A 21,379-nucleotide genomic window follows, 5' to 3' on the forward strand; every position below is an offset into this window, starting at 1 on the left:
TAAAAAACTAATTCTTATTTACAAGGTAAAATACCTCCTGCAGGGGCTGCAATTAAAAAAAAAAAAAAGAGGGACCAAATACAGATCACGACAAGAGAGACACCACAACACTACATAAAGAGAGACCTAAGACCACAACATAGCATGGCAGCAACACATGACAACACACCATGGTAGCAACACCACATGACAACACAACATGATAGCAGCACAAAACACGGTACAAACATTATTGGCGCAAGTTGAGGGGTTAGGGTATGGTACCTGCAGTGCAGAGTTCATGAAGCAGGTGTTTCCCAGGTTGGAAAGACCACACAGGCCAGCCCGCTCACTCTGCCTGCCCTCGGAGCACTCATAGCTGTTATAAGGGTGGTAGGACGGAAGGCTGTAGCTGGAGTTTTTCACACTGAAGAGGATACATAACATCAGTCAGGAATAAATAGAGAACATGGACTTAGCCTATTGCATATGGCTGGATAAAATTACTGGATGTTACCAAACAAATGCAGGCATAAAGTACTCAGAGTAGTGGTGTAATAATGTGTTGTTTGTATGACGTACTGTTTAATTTATCTTTGTTAAGTAATTGCCTTAATCTTGTTTGGACCCCAGGAAGAGTAATGGGGATCCTTAATAAATACAAAGGCTAGTGCCCACACACACAAACCTTAAACATTTCTATTCAACCCCCCAAACACACAATTTCTTCCCATAAGGTCTTTCAAACTTCTCATTCAGTGTGGGGAGAAAAGGTACACAGTAAGAAAACACAATTGTACAATAAAAACAAAAAGCTGAAACCATCAGAAAAAAATGAACACCTACAGTATATAGCACAACTCCCAATAGGGTCGGGTGATATTACGATAGCATTGTCTATCGACAATTATTGACAGCCAACAGATGGTGAGGACTTTGTGATGTGACAGGTGAAAATAAAAACAATAACAAAAATAAAACATGCAACATTAATTATGCCGTAATCTATGGATTTCACATGACTGGGCAGGGCTGCAGCCATGGGTGGGCATAGGCCCACCCACTTGGCAGTCAAGCCCACCAACTGGGGAGCCAGGCCCAGCCAATCAGAATGAGTTCTTCCCCACAAAAAGGTCTTTACAGACAGAAATATTCCCAAGAAATCCCCCACCCCTCAGACGATCCTGCAGGTGAAGAAGCTGGATGTGGAGGTCATGGGCTGGCGTCGTTTCAGATGGTCTGCTGTTGTGAGGCCGGTTGGATGTTATGCCAAATTCTCTAAAACGACGGAGGTGGCTTATGGTATAGAAATGAACACTCAATTCTCTGGCAACAGTTCTGGTGGACATTCCTGCAGTTAGCATGCCAAACGCACACGCCCTCAAAACTTTAGACATGTGGCATTGTGTTAGACAAAACGGCACATTTTAAAGTGGCCTTTTAATGTCCCCAGCACAAGGTGCACCTGTGTAATGATCATGCAGTTTAATCATCTTCTTGATATGCCACACCTGTCAGGTGGATGGATTATCTTGGCAAAGGAGAAATGCTCAATAAACAGGGATGTAGACAATTTGTGCACAAAATTCTAAGAAATAAGATTTATGTATGTATGAAAGATTTCAGGGACATATTTCTTCAGCTCACGAAACATGGGACAAACACTTTACATGTTGCGTTTACATTTTTGTTCAGTGTGTGAGATACTTTTAGTCTTGGTGGTGTGTGTGTGTGTGGGGACACCTGATTGTCAAAAATCTAATTCCAAAATCTCGGGCATTAATCTGGAGTTGGTTCCCCCTTTGCTGCTATAACAGCCTCCACTCTTCTGGGAAGGTTTTCCACTAGATGTTGAAACATTGGAAGCAAGTCCCCGCAGCATTCAGCCCACAGACCATTAGTGAGGTTGGGCAGTGATGTCTGGCGATTAGGCCTGGCTCAAAGTAGGCGCTCCAATTAATCCCAAAGGGGTTCAGTGGGATTGAGGACAGGGCTCTGTGCAGACCAGTCAAGTTCTTCCACACCAATATCAACAAACCATTCCTGTATGGACCTCGCTTTGTGCATGGGGCATTGTCATGCTGAAACAGAAAAGGGCCTCCCCCAAACTGTTGCCACAAAGTTGGAAGCACATAATCATCTAGTACATCATTGTATGCTGTAGCAATAAGATTCCCCTTAATTGGAACTAAGGGACCTAGCTTGAAAAACAGCCCCAGACAATTATTCCTCCTTCACCTAACTTTACAGTTGGCACTATGCATTGGGGCAGGTAGTGTTCTCCTGGCATCCGCCAAACCCAGATGCGTCCGTCGGACTGCCAGATAGTTTAGCGCGAGACTCATCACACCAGAGAACGCGTTTCCACTGGTCCAGAGTCCAACGGCGGAAAGCTTTACACCACTCCAGCCAACGCTTGGCATTGCGCATGGTGATCTTAGGCTTGTGTGCACGGCTGCTCGGCTATGGAAATCCATTTCATGAAGCTCCCGACGAACAGTTCTTGTGCTGACATTGCTTCCAGAGGCAGTTTAGAACTTGGTAGTGAGGGTTGCAGCCGAGGATAGACGATTTTTACGCTCTTCAGCACTCGGTGGTCCCGTTCTGAGCAGCTGAGACGCTTTAGCTCCTAGACGTTTCCACTTCAGAATGTCAGCACTTACAGTTGACTGGGGCAGCTCTTGCAGGGTAGAAATTTGACAAACTGACTTGTTGGAAAGGTGGCATCCGTGACGGCGCCACATTGAAAGTCACAGAGCTCTTCAGTAAGGCCATTCTACTGCCAGTGCTTCCCTATGGAGATTGCATGGCTGTGTGCTCGTTCATACATGGGATGTTTAGACATTATGGACAGTATATGGATAGAATCTCTGAATAGTATATGTACAGCAATAATTAAAGAGGATAGGGATCAACTAGAATAAAGTCATACACTATATACACAAGTATGTGGACAACCCTTCAAATGGCTATTTCAGCCACACCCGTTGCTGACAGGTGTATACAATTGAGGACACAGCCATGCAATCTCCATAGACAAACACTGGCAGTAGAATGACCTTACTGAAGAGCTCAGTGACTTTCAATGTAGCACCTTCATAATCACCAAACAACAGTGCCCGACCTCAGTAATGCTGGTGGCTGAATGGAAGCAAGTCCAGACAGCAACGTTCCAACATCTAGTGGAAGGCATTCCCAGAAGAGTGAAGGCTGTTATAGCAGCAAAGGGGGAACCAACCCCATTTTAATGGCCATGATTTTGTAATGAGATGTTCAACAAGGTGTCCACAAACTTTTGGTCATGTAGTATACATATGAAGTGGGTAAAACAGTATGTAAACATTAAGTGACCAGTGTTCCATGACTAGGTACAGCAACCTCTAAGGTGCATGGTAGAATAACCAGGTGGTAGCAGCACAATTGAAAAATATATGGCAAGTAGAAATCAAAACTGTATGGTTAAGAGATAGTTTGAGGGGTTGATGGTAGCTGAAGGGTGGGACTATAAGGAAAAGAGGGATAACTAAAGTAAAATGTACAGTGGCCGTAAAAGGTATTCAGTGCATTTGGTAAGTATTCAGACCTTGACTTTTTCCACATTGTTAAGTTACAGCCTTATTCTAAAATTGATTAAAATAGTTCCCCCCCATCATCAATCTACACACAACACCCCATAATGACAAAGGCCACACCAAAAATACATTTTTGCGAATGTATCAAAACAGGAAGAAACTGAAATCTTACATTTACATAAGTATCCAGACCCTTCACTCAGTACTTTATTGTAGCACCTTTGACAGCAATTACAGCCACAAGTCTTCCTGGGTATGACGCTACAAGCTTGGCACACCTGTATTTGGGGAGTTTCTCCCATTCTTCTCTGCAGATCCTCTCAAGCTCTTTCAGGTTGGATGGGGAGAAATATTTTGCACAAATATTTTGTTTCAAGTCCGGGCTCTGGCTGGCCCACTCAAGGACATTCAGAGACTTATCAAAAGCCACTCCTGCATTGTCTTAGCTGTACAAGATCTCTGTACAGGATCTCTGTAGCTCCGTTACTTTTATAAATGTAACCTTTATTTAAATTAGACAAGTCAGCTAAGAACAAATTCTTACTTACGGGTTTGGCCGGTGTAGGCCATAATTGTAAGTTACGGCCTACACCGGCCAAACCCGGACGACGCTGGGCCAATTGTGAGCCGCCCTCCGGAACTCCCAATCACGGCCGGTTGTGACAGCCTGGATCTTTCCCTCAATCCCGATTGCTCAGTTTAGCCGGGCAGCCAGCATTCTGGTGGTTCCAAACCTTTTCCATTTAAGAATGGAAAGTCACTGTGTTTTTTGGTACCCTTCCCCAGATCTGTAACTCGACACAATCCCGTCTCGGAGCTCTGCGGACAATTCCTTCTACCTCATGGCTTGGTTTTTGCCCTGACATGCACTGTCAACAGTGCATTATATAGACAGGTGTGTGCCTTTCTAAATCATGTCCAATCAATTGAATTTACCACGGTTGGACTCCAATCAAGTTGTAAAAACATCTCAAAGATGATCAATGGAAACAGGATGCACCTGAGCTCAATTAAGTCTCTTAGCAAAGAGTAAGTACTTATTTAGATAAAGGTATCTATTTTTAATACATTTGCCAACATTTCTAAAAACCTGTTTTCGCTTTGTCATTATGGGGTATTGTGTGAAGATTGAAGCGATTTCAAAAAATGTTTAAATACATTTTAGAATAACAAAAAGTGGTGAAAATCAAGGGCTCCGATTACTTTCTGAATTAACTGTATGTATGTATGTATTGGAAGTAGAAGTCTAAGTATTGTTGTCCATTAGTTTACTCCAATTTGGGGAGGTTTGGAAGGGTTAGGGAAACGAAAGGAAAATATATTGAAATAAAATATGGGGGATTGGAAATTAGGAAAAAAAATGACATTGATAGAACTCAGTCTGCAATATTAAAGCTGATCAACACTCATCTGCATCTAAATAATTACATATATATATATATTTTTTTTTTAATTTATTTTTATTTTTTATATCCAGTAGACTGTAAAAAAAAGTATTTATGCAAGTCAAGGAACTCAGATTTGATCCCATATACTTTGTCATTGAGATAATTATGAAACCATTGGCAAGCATCAGAACCCAACCATATCGAGGACAGCTTATTCAACAGACATGGCAGCACAACTCTTTAAAGGAATTTGCAATATCATTTACAACAAGCATGGTAGCCGTAGTGGTGCTGTGTTAGGTTCTGAATCCGTATTGATTAACATTAAGTACACCATTTACAGATAGAAAATAATGTAACTGTGTGGTCCAATGATTCTAGTATTTTCGCAAGACAGGGGAGCCTGGAAATGGGTTGATAATTATCGAGATCACTACTATCCCCACCCTTATGGAGTGGTAGCACCAAAGCTGCTTTCCACACTTTTGGAACATTTCCCGATACTAAAGTTACATTTAAAAAAAAGTGTGCGTTACTGTGCCAGCTGCACACTGAAGCAAAGACGGGTCCAAATTGTCAGCCTCTAATGACGTCTTGGTGTCAATAGCTAATAATGCAGCAATAACGTCGGTTTCTGTGAGTTGCCAAAAAGAAAAACCGAGACTACCATTTCCCAAGTCACGTGAGGTTGACTGATTATCCATCGAGGCAACTGGAGGCTGTATGTGGGAAGAACAGTCAACTGACTGGCCAAAACCAGAATGATGACCATTTCTTTAAATAGGAAACCAGAAGAGATAAAATGCTGATTAAAACCATCATAAATCTTAGCAGTTTCCTACATTACTGAATTAACTGTTTTCCAGAATTTAGCGTGTTCACTAACAGTCTCCCATAGCGCTTAGGAATAGTTTGATTTGGCCTGTAACCTAGCTCACTACAGTAAGACAGCTCGTTCATCAGACAGTCACTGCTCCCCAAAGATTTGCCATTGCCTGAACTTAGCCTCTGCCAGGCTTTCAACTTGTTTCGTCAAAATCCATAGTTTCATTCGATTTCGTGCCACAGCCCAATTTTTGTTTTAGCGGATGTTTTAAAATGCTTTTTTATTTTACTTTTTGGCGGTGTGGCTAATGGGGGCGATAGATTCATATATCAATGTTTTATGGGTACATAATCACGATAGGACAAACCCTAGCGCCCTAGCGCCCAATAATTACTCTAAACCTGAGGACACAGTCAGCACATCTTAAAGACAACACACTTTGCATATAGCCTCAAACCTAAAGCCTTGAGGTACAGCAAAAGGCCTTGCAACAGCAATAACAGTCAGACCTCTGGGAGTGGGGTGACTCTGCGTCCCATTGATCAAGGGGTGGTGTAGCAGCACCACCAGTAATACCACCACCGGCCCCAGCAGTAGAAGTGTTGGCATTAGCAGCTTGCTCACAGCTCAGCACTCTCTCCACCACCACTCTGCTCCTGTCTAAATCTGTCGAGGCGTTCGTCCTCAGCTCTGTCCTCAGCTCTGTCCTCAGCTCTGTCCTCAGCTCTGTCCTCAGGCACCACCAGCAGCACAGGAGCATCTCATCTCAAACACTTTAACCATCCGACACCGGCCTCACAAAATCCATCTCCATAACTCGGCCCTACTCCGGGGCTTAGTTTGATCCAGCCCTAATCCGATCCCCAAGTCCAGTTGTAGCTCAGCTCACTCCTTGACCAGGCCTTGGTCCCAGAGCTCAATCCCAGTTCAGTTCAGACACGCAGCAGAGAGGCACAGTAAAGCGAGGCCCGTCCCGAGCACAACACAGTCAAACACAGCTAACGAAAAGACCCCTCCCTCCTCCTCCGTCAGTGTTCAAGTTTTGCAGTGCCTCTTCTCGCTCGCTCTCCGAGCCCAGCTATGTGACAGTGTCAACCCCTGTCCTGCCCTCTAGCATGCCCATGTCCTGACGTGTGCTCTGCCTTGCTGCTACCACAGGATAGCATATTTATAGCAGCAGCTAGCTAAGCTACGACGATGGTCAAGAATCCGCTTGAGGAAGTAGAGGTACACAGATGGAGAGAGTGAGCGAGGGGAGGGGGGGCGAGAGAGTGGTAAAGGGAGAGGGGAGACAAGAGCAAAGGAGAGACAAGCTAGAGGTGGAGTACAGAGTGGTACAGGAGAAAGAGAGATGTAGGGTGAAAGAGGAAAGGGTACAGGAGAGAGACGGATGGGTATAGGAAAGAAAGGGGATGTTCCTATCAAGATAGAGGGATGAGAGAGCTCAAGAAAAAGGAGGGTAAATAGCAGAGGGGCGGTGACAGACGGGGCCTGACAGCAGAGAATTCCTGCTGAGGCTGAAGAATGCATTGTGGCCAAATAGATAGGTACTTTCTCTAGTAGCTAGCTACTTTAATATGCAATTAGGTATTCATATAACTGGGTCTCCTTAAGAATCTACTGTAGCCTGAGTAGAGAGCATAGCTGGAGGAGGATGTGAGGAGAATAATTAAGTAGGCATCTGTCGCAACCAGGCGAGAGAGAGAGAGAGAGGGTGGAGGTGGAGAGTGCAGATGAAATGCATTCTGAAGGTCACACAGGGACTGCAGAATATGCAGCACAATAAGCTCAGAGAGAGAGGAAGAAGAGAGAATACATAGAAAATGTGAACGAGAGGACTGTCAATGTACACTGGGAGTCTAGGGACAGTGGCTCAGAACAAATGCATCTTGCCCCACCCTATCCACAATCATACAGTCAAACAAAGATGCATCCTTAATCCTGGTTTGAAACATCCAAGATTAAAATAGCACCCTATCCATTATTCAATCCCAGAGCGGACCAAGCTGGCACTGTACAGTGAGGAGTGGGTTGACAGGAAGGGGATCTGCAGGGAGATCCTATTCCTACATCTCCACCATGGAGTCCACAGAAACAAGAACACAATATGGAAATAAATCTACCATTAGTGTGCAATGGTGAAAACAGTGATGTGCTCGAACCGTAAGTGTGCTACATACATACATACATACATACATACATACGTAGTGTGCCCGTATTTCTCAGATGCCGGGTAAAATAAAATCGTACGTAGCCTATATCCACACACAAGCCTTCAGTGAGAATATCCTACAGTGTTGAGTGACACTGATATTACACCCATTCCAGCATGCAATGGTTCACAACTACAGTGGAAAATAAAACATTTCTCTACTATTAGGCTATTGTTCAACTGGACAGTGACAACACAATCCACACCCACAGCAGTGTCCAACCAAGATCTCCGAGTTCCTGGGTTGCATGAGGTTCACACTAGCTATTGATTCTCACTAGAAGCACCCACACAAAATTACTCTTCTTAAATCTTATTAGTTAAGACTGAAATGTCAATTAATCCATAATTCCGTCAGTAGATAATGATTTAATCTGAGATGACATTCAAATAGTTTAATATGCAGAAGCTCTTTAGTCCCATGATAGAATACACTGCTGTGAAAACATAGATAAAAACCATAAACCATGCAGGCAACTGCAAATCCCCGCATAACCACCTCAAGCCTTAACCCAGAGCCATAGATGTACGGAGTCCACAAACTATCCTCCATATTGGCACCAAACATTCCACTAAATCAATAACATTCTAATTTGCACTCTTTGCCTAGATAGAACCTTTGGAGCCAAGATCGCTGATGTTCAAAACTCGACATCTTTAGAGTTTGCTGAATTCCGTTGTGTCTCTCTATGGCTCTATGTGCCCCAGCCCAGTCAGTCAATTAGACAACCCTCTCTATGCTCAATAGTCCTTACTTCCTGCTGTTGAAGCTGCTGTTATGACTGTTTGTGAGAGATGAAGGGGAGATCTTTGGCAAAGCAGAAAGATTGGAAGTACCAGATGACCTTCAAAAGATAAAGAATATCATGAGTTAGAGAGAAAGGATAAAGGCTCTCAAAGAAGTGGATTTTGAGAGGTGAGGGTTAATTCAAAAAGTATGGAAATATGTTAAACCAGGGGTTTTCAAACTAGGGTCCAGGTACTGCAGGGCGTCTGCCATTTCTATCAATATCACAAGCTGCAATAGAATAACATCGTGGATACAATGCGTCTCTGCGTCCAGTATGAAGTTAGTTAAAGGTAGTTTCACGAGCCAATGCTAACTAGCGTTAGTGCAATGACTGGAAGTCTACAGGAACAGTTAGCATGCTAACTGTTCCTCAAATTCTGGGGAAGTAGATAAAGGGCTTCATTGCCAAAATCTCCAACTACCCCTTTAAAATTGAGGAAATTATAGTAATTGGAGCTGATCACAGGGTTTGCTCTATGTAGGAAATTTTTAGGCGGGCCATCTAAGCGGTAATTTGAGGGATGGAAAAACAGTTGCGTCAACTTAAATGACCAAACCCAGATAAAAATCATGCATAAAAGATATTGCACTGTATTTTTAAATACCAACTTTGAGAACTAACAAAGAAAGCTAGACAGTAAGGGAGATCGAAAACTACGAAAACTGGGCATTCAATGCACATGCCCATTGATTTTGTTATGTTTGAGCAGAAGAACAAAGCATTAGCCATTGGAAAATGCATAAAACTGCAAGAAATATGCTTTAAAAAAAAGCTAAATTGTCTCTCAGCTCCATGCCAAACCATGTAGAATTGCTGGAAATTTGATGAAAAACTGCTCAATTCTCTCAGTTCAATAGAAAAATGTGTAGAATTGCAGAAAATGTGCTTTGATACTGCAACACTTTCTCTACGCCGCCAAGACACCTTTCTAGCTAATAGACTGTGTTAGAGCTTACCCTTCCAACAAACTGTGGGAAGGTCAAAATAATGAAAGTTAATTTTAAAAAAGTTGATTACTTCTACCTGCCATTATCATTCACCTGATGAGACAAGACATAACGTATTATGGGGGTCCCTATGTCACCGGTTTGCCTGGGCGGGGGTCCCTGGGCAAGAAAAGTTTGAAAACCCCTGAGTTAAACGATAAGAGATATGTCAGCAACTAAAGCCAAGCAAATAAGATGGAGGCAAATATATGATAGGGAGTTGAAATTCAAAGATGAAAGACTGTAGGAAAATAGTAGCAAAAATAATCATAAGGGTCTGCTGGGTTGAACATAAATGTATACATTGAATGTATGAAACAAACTTAGCAGAATAGACTAGCATTGAGAAAGCTCAGCCTCAGAAGAACCAATGTCTTTCAATCTCCAGGCCAAGTGAGAGTAATTCCTAATTGGAAGTACAGCTACTCACTCCCATAAACTAAGGTCATGGACCCAGCCAGACACACTCACTTAGGTGCAGAGGAACCTCTAGGCCACGATCCATCCTCATTCTTCTGCTCTATTACCAGGACCTGCATGGATATCAGAAATAGAAACATAATACACATATAAATATATGGAAACATAATACATACGCCACTATGTTAACAAACTTTCTTTGTCAGATTGGCATACTGTACCATAAATGGAATACTATGGCAACACTCGTCTTGTAGTATTTCCAAATCTGTTTTACAATTGCATCTACTTACAGTAGGGCTACACGATATGGGCAAAACAATCTAAAAGCTATTTTACCAAATATTGAGATTTTACTTCCGATAAAGATCAAAGACTTGGGAGAATGTTTTTTTTTGTGAACTTTTGGACCCATAGAAATATGATTTATGTCAAGAAGCAAAGTGGAAAGCAACATTGCTCTTGTTTGGAACAATCTGTTGACTGCATTTGACATAGAACAGCATGCAAACGTATTGTGAATCTACCAGCGAGGAGGAGGAACTGTGCTGCTTGAGTGACAGGGGGGCGAGGCTTGGTGTGTGTGGTAGAGGTCTTCACGAGACCAAAAAGTTTGACCCATTACGAAATGGACCTGGGGCTTTCCTTTCCCACCCGATATGGATAAATATATATTTTTTTAATAGAGAGACCCGTTCCGAACGGACCCGGGGACAACTAGACCCATTCCGTATAGACCTGGTCGGATCCAGACCTGGTCCGTCCGAGCGATGGAAGCAGCAGTAAAGTCATTTTTCAAGCTACTTCATTTGCAGAGCTGATGTGAGAGGAGGGAGAGATCTGCCACTCTAGCAGTTACAAATAACTCAATTCAGAATCTTAAGTAGCAGCCTACTCTTTGGCTCTTGGTCATTGTAACCTATCCTTTAACTTTTAATTCCGTCACGTTAATTCCATCTTCCATTGGCTCCCGAGTGGCGCAGCAGTTTAAAGCACTGCATCTCAGTGCTTGAGCCGTCACTACAGACACCCTGGTTCGAATCCAGGCTGTATCACAATCGGCCATGATTGGGAGTCCCATAGGGCGGTGCACAATTGGCCCAGCATCGTCCGGGTTTGGCCGTCATTGTAAATAGGAATTTATTTTCAACTGACTTGCCTAGTTAAATAAAGGTTAAATTTAAAAAAATAATACAAATAAATCGATATATTGTCACACACTGAGGCTCTATATGACTGTAGTCTATTGCCACTTTCATGACTTATGATTGGCCAACAACAAGCTACAAGCTCCACTCTCGAGAAACAAGTGCAGTAGCATAAATTATGAAATGTCTCTTGCTCTCCCTACTGCAGCAGTCACGTTTGGATCTGTCCCTTCCAGACAAGTCGGTTAAAATTACACATGCCCGAGAACCGTGACACTCTTATCAGACCCGACCTAGACCCGTAACATTATCTAGCTTGGGTCCCGGATAGGGTCTCAGGTATTCAGGTACAGGTGGGTGGATCCGTGAAGACCTCTAGTGTGTGGGAAGCAGTCGGAAGGGTAGAGAGGGATCGAGACAACAGAGTACAATGTAAAAACAGACATAAGGCTGAGTGGCGTTTCAGAATATTGCATGCAATATGGATTTCTTGCGATTTGGATATTGAGCGTCAATATCGCGATTTCTATGTGAAATCGATTGGAAATGCAGTTTAATGAATCTACTGGTACTTCTGTATTTCTCACATCGGTTTACTGCATCTAGTTAAGAGTAGTAATTTCCCAATCTCATAATACAGGGAAACAGGGAGATGAATCATATCCCTAAGTATCCCTTTGCCTCTTAATTGGCTTTGTCGTAGGCAGACTGAAAAGCCAAAGTGTCTGGGCAGTGTCCAAAATGGAATCTTATTCCATATTTAGTGCACTACTTTGACCAGGCCCCAAAGGGCTCTGGTCAAATGTGGTGCACTCAGAGCTCTAAAGTGCGACCATTTCGGTCACATATGCTCCGAGATACTGTTCTGTGAGACCCCAAAAAATAAAACAAATTAAATTAAAAATAACTGCTAGTGGTCACTCATATTGCCAGGGTGTGAAGCTCATTGGTTGAACTCACATTGCTAGGGGGCTGGCCCACGTGGTGGAAAATGTAAGGGGGAAAAAATTAAAATGGCACAGCACAGATTCCAGAGAAACAGTTGCTTTCAAACTAGGAAAGGGAAAGCCTTAATGGACATCCACATCTCTGGCGCCCGAGGAACAGTGGGTTAACTGCCTTGCTCAGGGTCAGAACGACAGATTTTTACCTCGTGGCTAATTGAGCAAAGACAGCAATTCTTCTCATAGGTTATGCATATATGAACTGCACATTGACAAATTCGGCCCAAAGTGGGAGGTTTAAGAAAGCCTTAGTAGTCGCCAAAGTTCAGAGCATGTCTAAAGAATGTATCAGTGATAAGTATTTCTTGCAACTTTCTCAAGACATAACTGCATGGGAATGCCTGGGCCTACCACTTTGTGTTGCCAGTTAGCGATGCCGAAACAGTCATTTGTAAAGGCTTTCCCATAAAACTTTACAAATGAAATAAACTGCAAAGTAAACCTGGCAAAATAATGATATCAATATGATTTATATCCATCGGGTGGTCTTTTGTTTCATAAACTCTATCGCCATACAGAAACACCGCCCGCCAAATTCCAGTCTCTTGACATGCACAATTGAAATTAAAGGGCAACTACACACCAAAATATGTTTTACTTTCTTTCCCAGACATCAAAACATGTGATTTAAAAGCATTGTTGTGGACTTAGAAAACAAACTAAATTGGATGATCACACTAAAGTGGATCACACTAAAGTGTGATTTTGAGAATGAAAACCTGAAAAAAAAAAAAGGGGAAATCCAAAACCTGGCCGATAGTTTTTTGGTGCTATGCCAAATGTATTGGCTGGTAGATTTTTCCCCCAATTTTTTCTTCATCAAGTTTGTTTTTGGCCCTATTCATAAACCATGTTGTGGATCGTTCTAAATCTACTCACATTTGTTTACACCTTGTTTAGTCACGTTTGCTAGCTAACAACCTTGTTACTTTACTAGTATATCTAAACACTTGGGGGCACAGAAAAAACAGGAAAAGGGATAGCTTCATTAGAAGATAAATCATCATAAAACCAATGACTGATTTCATGCATGTCATCACTCAAACTTGAGGCTCTTAAAGAGACCGTGTAAAATTTGATTTAACTCATCTCAATAGGTCCTTCAAACTCAACCTCGATGCCAGTTTGACTGCAATTTTTCATTGTTCCTCTCTAATTAGGGACCGATTTAGATCTGGTCACCAGGTGGGTGCAATTAATTATCAGGTAGAACAGAAAACCATCAGGCTCCGTACCTCATAGGGTAAGAGTTTATACCCCGTCAATAGGTAGAGCTTTTACACAATGTAGAAACCTAATATTCCAAAAATGACTATAATTTCAATGGCAGGATTTTGTATCAACATTCTAGCTTTTAGAAACCAATGTCTTCACACGGTTAAATATTAGATAGAGCACAGCATGTGCTCAAAAGTAGGTTGTCATGACATTGGCCTGTTGGGGGAGGTTTATGACCCCCATAAATACCTTTCCCCTTTTCCCTCTCTACTCTATAGAGTTGACTCTTGTAAAGCCTTTGTAACATAGAGAGTCTGGTAACATCAAAAGGTGGGAAACTGAACCATATTTCGGGAATCCAAACAGTTGAAAATATGCATTGGTACTTAATGAATATGATCTCAGATCAGTTGATGTCGGAGACATTACTACTAATGACAGGATGACAAACTCTTGGAAAGTCTAGTTCTCAGATTCACATGGAATTGTTGTGCAATTTAAATGTTTAAATATGAAACTATTTGTGAAAAGATTAAATGTAATTTTAGCTTCTTAAATGAGAGAACAGTTTGTCATAGAGAAACTCTGCTCACTCAGAGGCCCCGCCCAAGTGAACTTGGTTGTAAACTATGAAAACACGCCCTTCTTTCACCACTATATAAACCCGTTGACGAAAATTCTACTTTCTGTTCCGAGAATGTGAGGACGACAGTCCTACGTTAAAAGGGCTCAGATAATAACCTAACGAAATTAGCATCGTGTTCAATGTTAAGGTGACAATCGACACGCCGAAAGGATGAATTTCAACTATACCAGCCAGAATATAGCACGAGCTTAAAAGTATGGCAACTTGGTATGAACTTTGAACTCTTCACTCCAGAAGTGATACCTCCTAGCCGTTGAGTTAGCAGCAGCCACTGTAAACGTGGGCTAGGAAAGGATGGACGACGTATCCAATCTAACACACACACAACGATTCTACAACATTTCCAGTTTGCCACCAGAGACATTCTTCAAAGGACAAGAGATCCCTGCTGGGCAACCCGGCCTTCCATCTACGACCAACCTATTGAAGCGCAGCTCAGAGTAAATATTTATTGCATTTTCCTTTTTCCAAATGGGCGGTTATTTAGAAGGCATAAGATTCTGTATTTACGATAGCATAGCTTCTCCCTTTGTTACTCAGTCTTCCAGCTCTTTCATTCAAAACCCAACCCCCTTTCTTTGTGTAACCAGCCGTCAAATCTGTTCCGTCTGCTAGGGACATTTTCCTTTATGACACAATTTGTAATCAATGTATGATCCATTCTGTGTAGATGTAATTCTGTGTGATTTAGGTATTTAGTAAATAAATTATTAAACCAAATTTTGAATTGCTGATTCAACTTGTTAGCCAGGGTTCGTGAAGATAACCAAGAATTTACAACTTTCAGATGAGACTGAATAAAGTGACGATTAAATATTGACTGCTACTGATGTAAAAGATTACTCGGTCTTTAAGAGTTTATTCGGAAGATAAGATCTATAAACATTCTTTCGTGGTGCCCCAACTTTCTAGTTTAATTACATTTACCTGATTAGCTTAATCAGGTAATATTAATTACAGAGAAATTATTTTATAGAATAGCATGTCATATCACTTAATCTGGCATAGCAAAAGACACGACATTAATGACACCCCGTGCGAGGAATCTAAAATAGGATGACGCTTTCATTTTGATTCAGCCTATATAAAATTGAAAAGCAGATTACATAATGTACCAAGCTTATTATACACATTATTGGAGTTGTAGACAGGAATTATTGGTGGTGCGTGTGTGCGCTCTGTAGAACTGCCTCTGTGTTGTTCAATGATGTAGTCAGTGGGTAGCGTAAGCTATACATTTCTGTGGCTGATAAAGCTAATTTGAGATCTGAGAAATAGAGCGTTTGGCCAAACGCAGGGCTATTTCTGCCTTGCGCGTTTCAGATGCGGCTCGGTCATAAACCAGCCAATTGAAATTGAGTAGATATTAGTTTGACCAGCGATAATTCTCTCTCGCGCGCGCGCGCACACACCACACACACACACACACACACACACACACACACACACGAGCAGACCACGGTGCATTTCGTTGTTTGCCGCGAGTTCCGGTTAAAACATTGTTAAATAACTCAGAAAAGGGTTTGAACATAATGTTATGAGTGAAACCTTTCCCTTGCCAAGGGAATCTTATGTTATGCCTGAAAATGCACAAAGTAGGATTAGCTTGCACGAGATGCTAAGCTAACAAAGGGAAAACAGCCATTTTGTTTTCTTCTGCTTTGCAGAACGGAAGTCCCACCCTTTTGTACTTTCGTTGGATTTCAGTGTGTGCTATCAGTGACACCCAAGTAGTCACTTATGATATCCAGATGGCAATCAATGCCTTATTCAATTTAACTAATCAGTGAAATTGCCAGATTTACATTCTCAAGTGGATCTTTTAAATAATATTCTAATTGTTTTTCTAAATGAGACATTGTAAACTTTTTCCACATTAACCTAGATGACGCAACCTCAGGTTAATTAAAGTTTAATTCCCAAATAGCCTATACAGCTTTGATTTATCATTAAAATTGATCATTCAGTAAAATGTTGTTTTTGCAAAACACATTCAGTAACCCCACCTCCAGCGGGAATCCCATGTGGCTTCGGCCTTAGGGAGAAGTGTACCATTGTGGTGAATGTACCTTAACATTTGAACTACTGTTTACACTTATGATATCGAATCAATGGAGGAGATTGTATGGATTATCGTCTCATTCAATTTAATAAGTTAAATTGTTGAACATACCTTAATGTTCTTCCAATCAAATGAGACACTTTTAAACTTCCCATATTAACCTGGATGAACTAACTTCTCAGGTCAATTAAAGTTTAATTCCCAAATAGCTATCCAGGTATGATTAATCATTATCATTGATTAATTAATTCAAATTTGCTTTTGCAAATTCATTCACGTCCAACTTCCATATTACTGGTACAGTACTGATGGTTCGGTAACATCTATAAATAGATTAAACTTGTCTTTGCAGCTTCCAACGAATGCCAAACCGAAAATTATTATTATTATTATTATTATTTTTTTTTTTAAATAGGAAAGCTTTAACATTATTAGAAAAGCTATCAGAGGAGGTGGTCGCCACTCCTCCGCTAATTAGTGAACCGCCACCCATAAAAGGATTGACCTCAGCAGCGATACCAACCTTAATTATACCATTAGCGAAAAAACAGCCGAAATTGTGATGTGATGGTTCTCTCCACTTTAGCACTTATATTTTACCATCAAAGATTGGCATCGGTCCAATACCACAGTGCACAGCTGAAGCACGTGCAAGACATGGCTAAAATGAGGGGACAGGTGGAGAGAACTGAGCAACTATTGACAAAAGCAGGAAATGAAAACTTTCTGCTAGTCGAGGAACTGCGTTTGAAATCTGAACAATTAAATGTAATTGCAAATGCTTCTGACGATGAACGAGCACAAACTCTCCAACAAAATCGTTGTCTCCAGGAACAACTCGATTTAGCCAAAACTAAATACGATGTAGTCCACTCCAAACTAGATAAATCTGTCGAGTTATCTACAAACAGGAGCGCGCAATTTGATAACATGCAGGCAGTTTTGTTGAACGTTACTCAAGGTAACAATGTTCTACTCCAAATTCTGCAGACCATAGACGATCAGTTAATGAAAACAATGACTAAGTTGGATGACAAAATCAGCAGATATCATTGAAGTCGCTGACCAAATGAATGATGAGAACTCAGGTGATGAAGATGGAAATATTGATTTCTAAGCAAGCGGAAGAAATCCCATCACTAAATCTCTCGCTCCGTACTCAAAACCTCTATCTGCAAACCATGATAGATAAGTTTGAGACCGAAAGGAGCAAGTGCGACACTCACGTGTCCAAAATCAGAACTCTAAGTGCTCAAGTGGACTCTGCAATGCAGCAGAATACCAATCTTAGGTACCATCTGGAGGAAGTCCAGAATGGTCACGCTCTATCCATCCAAGCAACCGGAGCCCTGTACTCAAAGGAGTAAAGACGATAGGTTTCAGACATTGCCTCCATCATGTGTCCCTCAGTCTTCTTCACTTGGCCATTCGGCACTGAGTGATATGGCGCCTCTTGGCCAACAAAGCCAAAGCTTGGCTTCTCCTCTTGGCCTTTCAGCCCCAATTTCCCCACAACCCTTTCTGCCCGCTTGGCGTGGAATACCATGACAAACTCATCAAGAATTTCCCCACCTTTGACCCCATTCCAGGTCAGGCAAAAGATACTGAGACGTTCCTAGCTGACATAGACGCATTGGATGGCTACCCGAACGCTACGGGTTCTGACAGGGTTTACCTGTTGAAGCAAACGTCGAATAGACACGTGATGGAGTTCATTCATCTACAACAGCAACACGTGCTAAATGACTACGCAAAACTTGCCACAGCTTTATAATTAGAATTCAGTGGTTCTGCGATTCACTAACACCGTCAAACAAGCTCGGAACGAGCACCCACAAGCTTACCATCATAGGCTTCGATCAGCTTACTTTGGCCTACTCACTGAAATAGGAATGGAAGAGCTGTTACCATTCAAACAAATGTTTGTCAAACATGTATCCCATCTTCATTACCTACTTGGGCCTTGCAGCCCACGTTGGCTTGCCCATCTTACAACTCAGAGAGCTTGCAAGCACAGCTTTTGAGGCATCAAAAGCTTGCATTGCTAAGAGCCCTGACCACTCGGGTTTTGTAGTTTGACCAGGAGTACTCACTCCAGTTAGAGGGTACATTATCAGGTATTGGAGCGTTGAGAGATGACGCACAACAACGGTTTCTACCACGGAACCACGAATCCAATAACCACCGCGGTCAAAATAACCGTAAAGTACGTCGCCATCAAAACGACTACCTCTACAATCGAACTGTTCGCTACGTTCCTGCACCCAACCAACACAAAGTGTCAGAGCACAAGGGTAACAAAGGGTTGATGGACGATCAAAACGTAGACCAATGTTCTCCAGAAGTTCCACTACGTGAAGAACTAAAGCGAGAAACATTTGAGAAAAGGGCAAAAGATAAGTCACAAGTACTAGACTGGGAATTTGTAAGTCGCTCTGGATAAGAGCGTCTGCTAAATGACGTAAATGTAATTACCGGACACCAGGACCGCAGGAATTAACACCCATAACAAGAAGGGTAAAATTCACATTTCTCCCGCTCTCATTCGAGACCCTATCCAGGGCCCGCTTGATCAAGAAACAAGCCCACAGGCTTTGTCTATAGACTCTGATACAAAGGTTGCGAAGAAAAAGGTCAAACCCTTCATTAAAGCCAAGCACACTCAAAATCGGAAAAGTCAATCTGCTTCCACCTTGAACAGAAATGACACATCACGTCGTTGTGCGAACGACCACTCTACTTTGTGGGGAATATGTCCACTAAACACAAATCTAAACGGCCATAACTGGAAACAGTCCTGGAGGAGTGCTTAACTTGTCATTCGCTAATTGATTCGGGTGCGACAATATCCCTCATCTCTCAAACATTGTTCGATGATCTCAAAAGAGCTTTGAAGCCAACTAAACATTGGTTAAAAGTGGAACGATGCGACACTACACCTCGAGGGGTCACTCAGGACTACCTCGCCTCTCACATTGAGAGTCATGCTTAAACTACACTTCCAGAAGTATCGCTTGTTCACCCTGTCTCTGTTACCAGCCTCGAATCTGTACCCCTGCTACTTGGAGCAGACTTGATGGATCGGTTACTCCCAGTGATGGATTGGAAAACCAACCAGGTATGGTCACAAGCCACAGTGCCTTCTCCACTGACCACACTGTCCTCCCCTAACGCTAGCTGCAACGCAGTCATTCACGAGGGGTATCTGTCGAAAGCACCCCTTGGGAAAAAGATGTTTAGAAACCTCTTTGTGCAGAATCCGATCCAAGGAGATATTACGATATCTCGACACATTCCATCAGCCAACCTGATTGACCATTCTTTCCATGATTTTGAGCCAGCTGTCTCTGTGAATGAGCAACTTCCCTCCTCCTCGCAGTCGTGCAATACAGTAGTTGAGATGAACTTCTCTTGCCCTTCGGACACTTACGTAAGCACTGCGGCTGTCTCAGAAAGAAAAACATTGATGTGCAGAGTATACTCTGCTTCCGATGATACACCTTCCGCTTTGTGGGGGACTGTCACCCCTTACAATGACACTAATGGCATCAGTCCAGCAACTGACCCGATGACTCCCACTGGTGAAACACTTTGCGATATCACAGACCGATATCCTCATCTCAGTTCGCATGTACTGAAGAGATTACCACACGCGGAAGCGGTGGTAACTGACAGGCCTCGACAGCCACTGAGTGAGTTGAAGCACAAACACCAGGAGATTAGGTTGAAAGGTTACAGCCATTCTCATAATGCGGCCACTGACAACTCGTACATAGGGTACGAAGTTTTTTGCACCGCGGATACCAACACCACCCGGAGGGGGGGGGGTTCGAGACTACGGACAAAACCATTCGAGGCCGTAAACTCCCCTATGAGGTGAGGAGCAGATAGGCCCCTAGACGGGGATTATTTTAGAACCCATCTAAGACAGTACTGAGGTGTATACCACACTAGTCGTAAAGGAAGTCCAGTGGACTTGAACACCTCCAAAACAAATGGTAACAATCATTCCTTGCCATGTGTAGTAGCCACTACAAGACAACTAGTAAAATGCTATAATGTATTCCTGTAGGATAACATTTCAGAATAACTTGGTAGGACAACTGGTCCCCTTGAGTACCAGTACCAATACCATAGTCAGTCCAGCAACACTCAGTAAGAGGATTAGTAACCTCACAAGTTACCACCGCTTCCGCGACAAGGTAATGGATTTTATGTTTTACTCTTAACTTTAAGTTGGGAGCACTAGCACTACCAATGACATTTTAATTTAGAGTCCTGAGTGCACTATGTAGGGAATAGGGTAGCGTTTGGGACACATTCCTTTATATCCTCTAGAATGGAATGTCCCTCCAGTGACCCATTGCCCAGTTGTCTGGATTAATCCCTGCTTGTAAATGGATGTTTAGGCCTAGGCTACTTCTGGTAAACTCCCCCAGGTGGGGGGGACAGGACACTTGCCGCTTTCACTGTTCTTTGGAGCCAGACATTTAAGATGTGTATAATAAGACATGTAGGCTATATGTACAGTTGAAGTCAGAAGTTTACATACACTTAAGCTGAAGTCATTAAAACTCGTTTTTCAACCACTCCACAAATGTCTTGTTAACAAACTATAGTTTTAGCAAGTCAGTTAGGACATCTACTTTGTGCATGACAAGTCATTTTACCAACAATTGTTTACAGAGAGATTATTTCACTTAATCACAATTCCAGTGTGTCAGAAGTTTACATACACTAAATTGACTGCGGCTTTAAACAGCTTGGAAAATGCCAGAAAATGATGCCATGGCTTTAGAAGCTCTGATAGGCTAATTGACATCATTTGAGTCAATTGGAGGTGTACCTGTGGATGTATTTCAAGGCCTACCTTCAAACTCAGTGCCTCTTTGCTTGACATCATGGGAAAATCAAAAGAAGTCAGCCAAGACCTCAGAAAAAAAAGTGCAGACAAGTCTGGTTCATCCTTTGGAATAATTTCCAAACGCCTGAAGGTACCACGTTCATCTGTACAAACAATAGTACGCAAGTATAAACACCATGGGACCACACAGCCATCATACCACTCAGGAAGGAGATGCGTTCTGTCTCCTAGAGATGAACGTACTTTGGTGCGAAAAGTGCCAG

General features: G+C 42.2%; 1 protein-coding gene across 5 annotated transcripts in view; it reads right to left on the reverse strand.

Annotated features, from left to right (window-relative positions):
- LOC115180587 (ubiquitin carboxyl-terminal hydrolase 15) overlaps window positions 1-21,379 on the reverse strand; it is a 44,082-nt gene that overhangs the window by 12,166 nt on the left and 10,537 nt on the right. For 2 of the 5 annotated variants that reach the window (XM_029742776.1, XM_029742780.1), the window contains 3 exons: window positions 10,226-10,299; window positions 8,733-8,822; window positions 265-406 (listed from right to left, as the gene is read on the reverse strand). In XM_029742776.1, the coding sequence (XP_029598636.1) occupies window positions 265-406; window positions 8,733-8,822; window positions 10,226-10,299 (306 nt within the window). The remainder of the gene's footprint in view (window positions 1-264; window positions 407-8,732; window positions 8,823-10,225; window positions 10,300-21,379) is intronic. The other 3 variants (XM_029742777.1, XM_029742779.1, XM_029742778.1) reach the window with 3 other exon arrangements.

The sequence above is a fragment of the Salmo trutta genome, chromosome 40 (assembly GCF_901001165.1).
Source record: "Salmo trutta chromosome 40, fSalTru1.1, whole genome shotgun sequence".
Classification (NCBI taxonomy): domain Eukaryota; kingdom Metazoa; phylum Chordata; class Actinopteri; order Salmoniformes; family Salmonidae; genus Salmo; species Salmo trutta.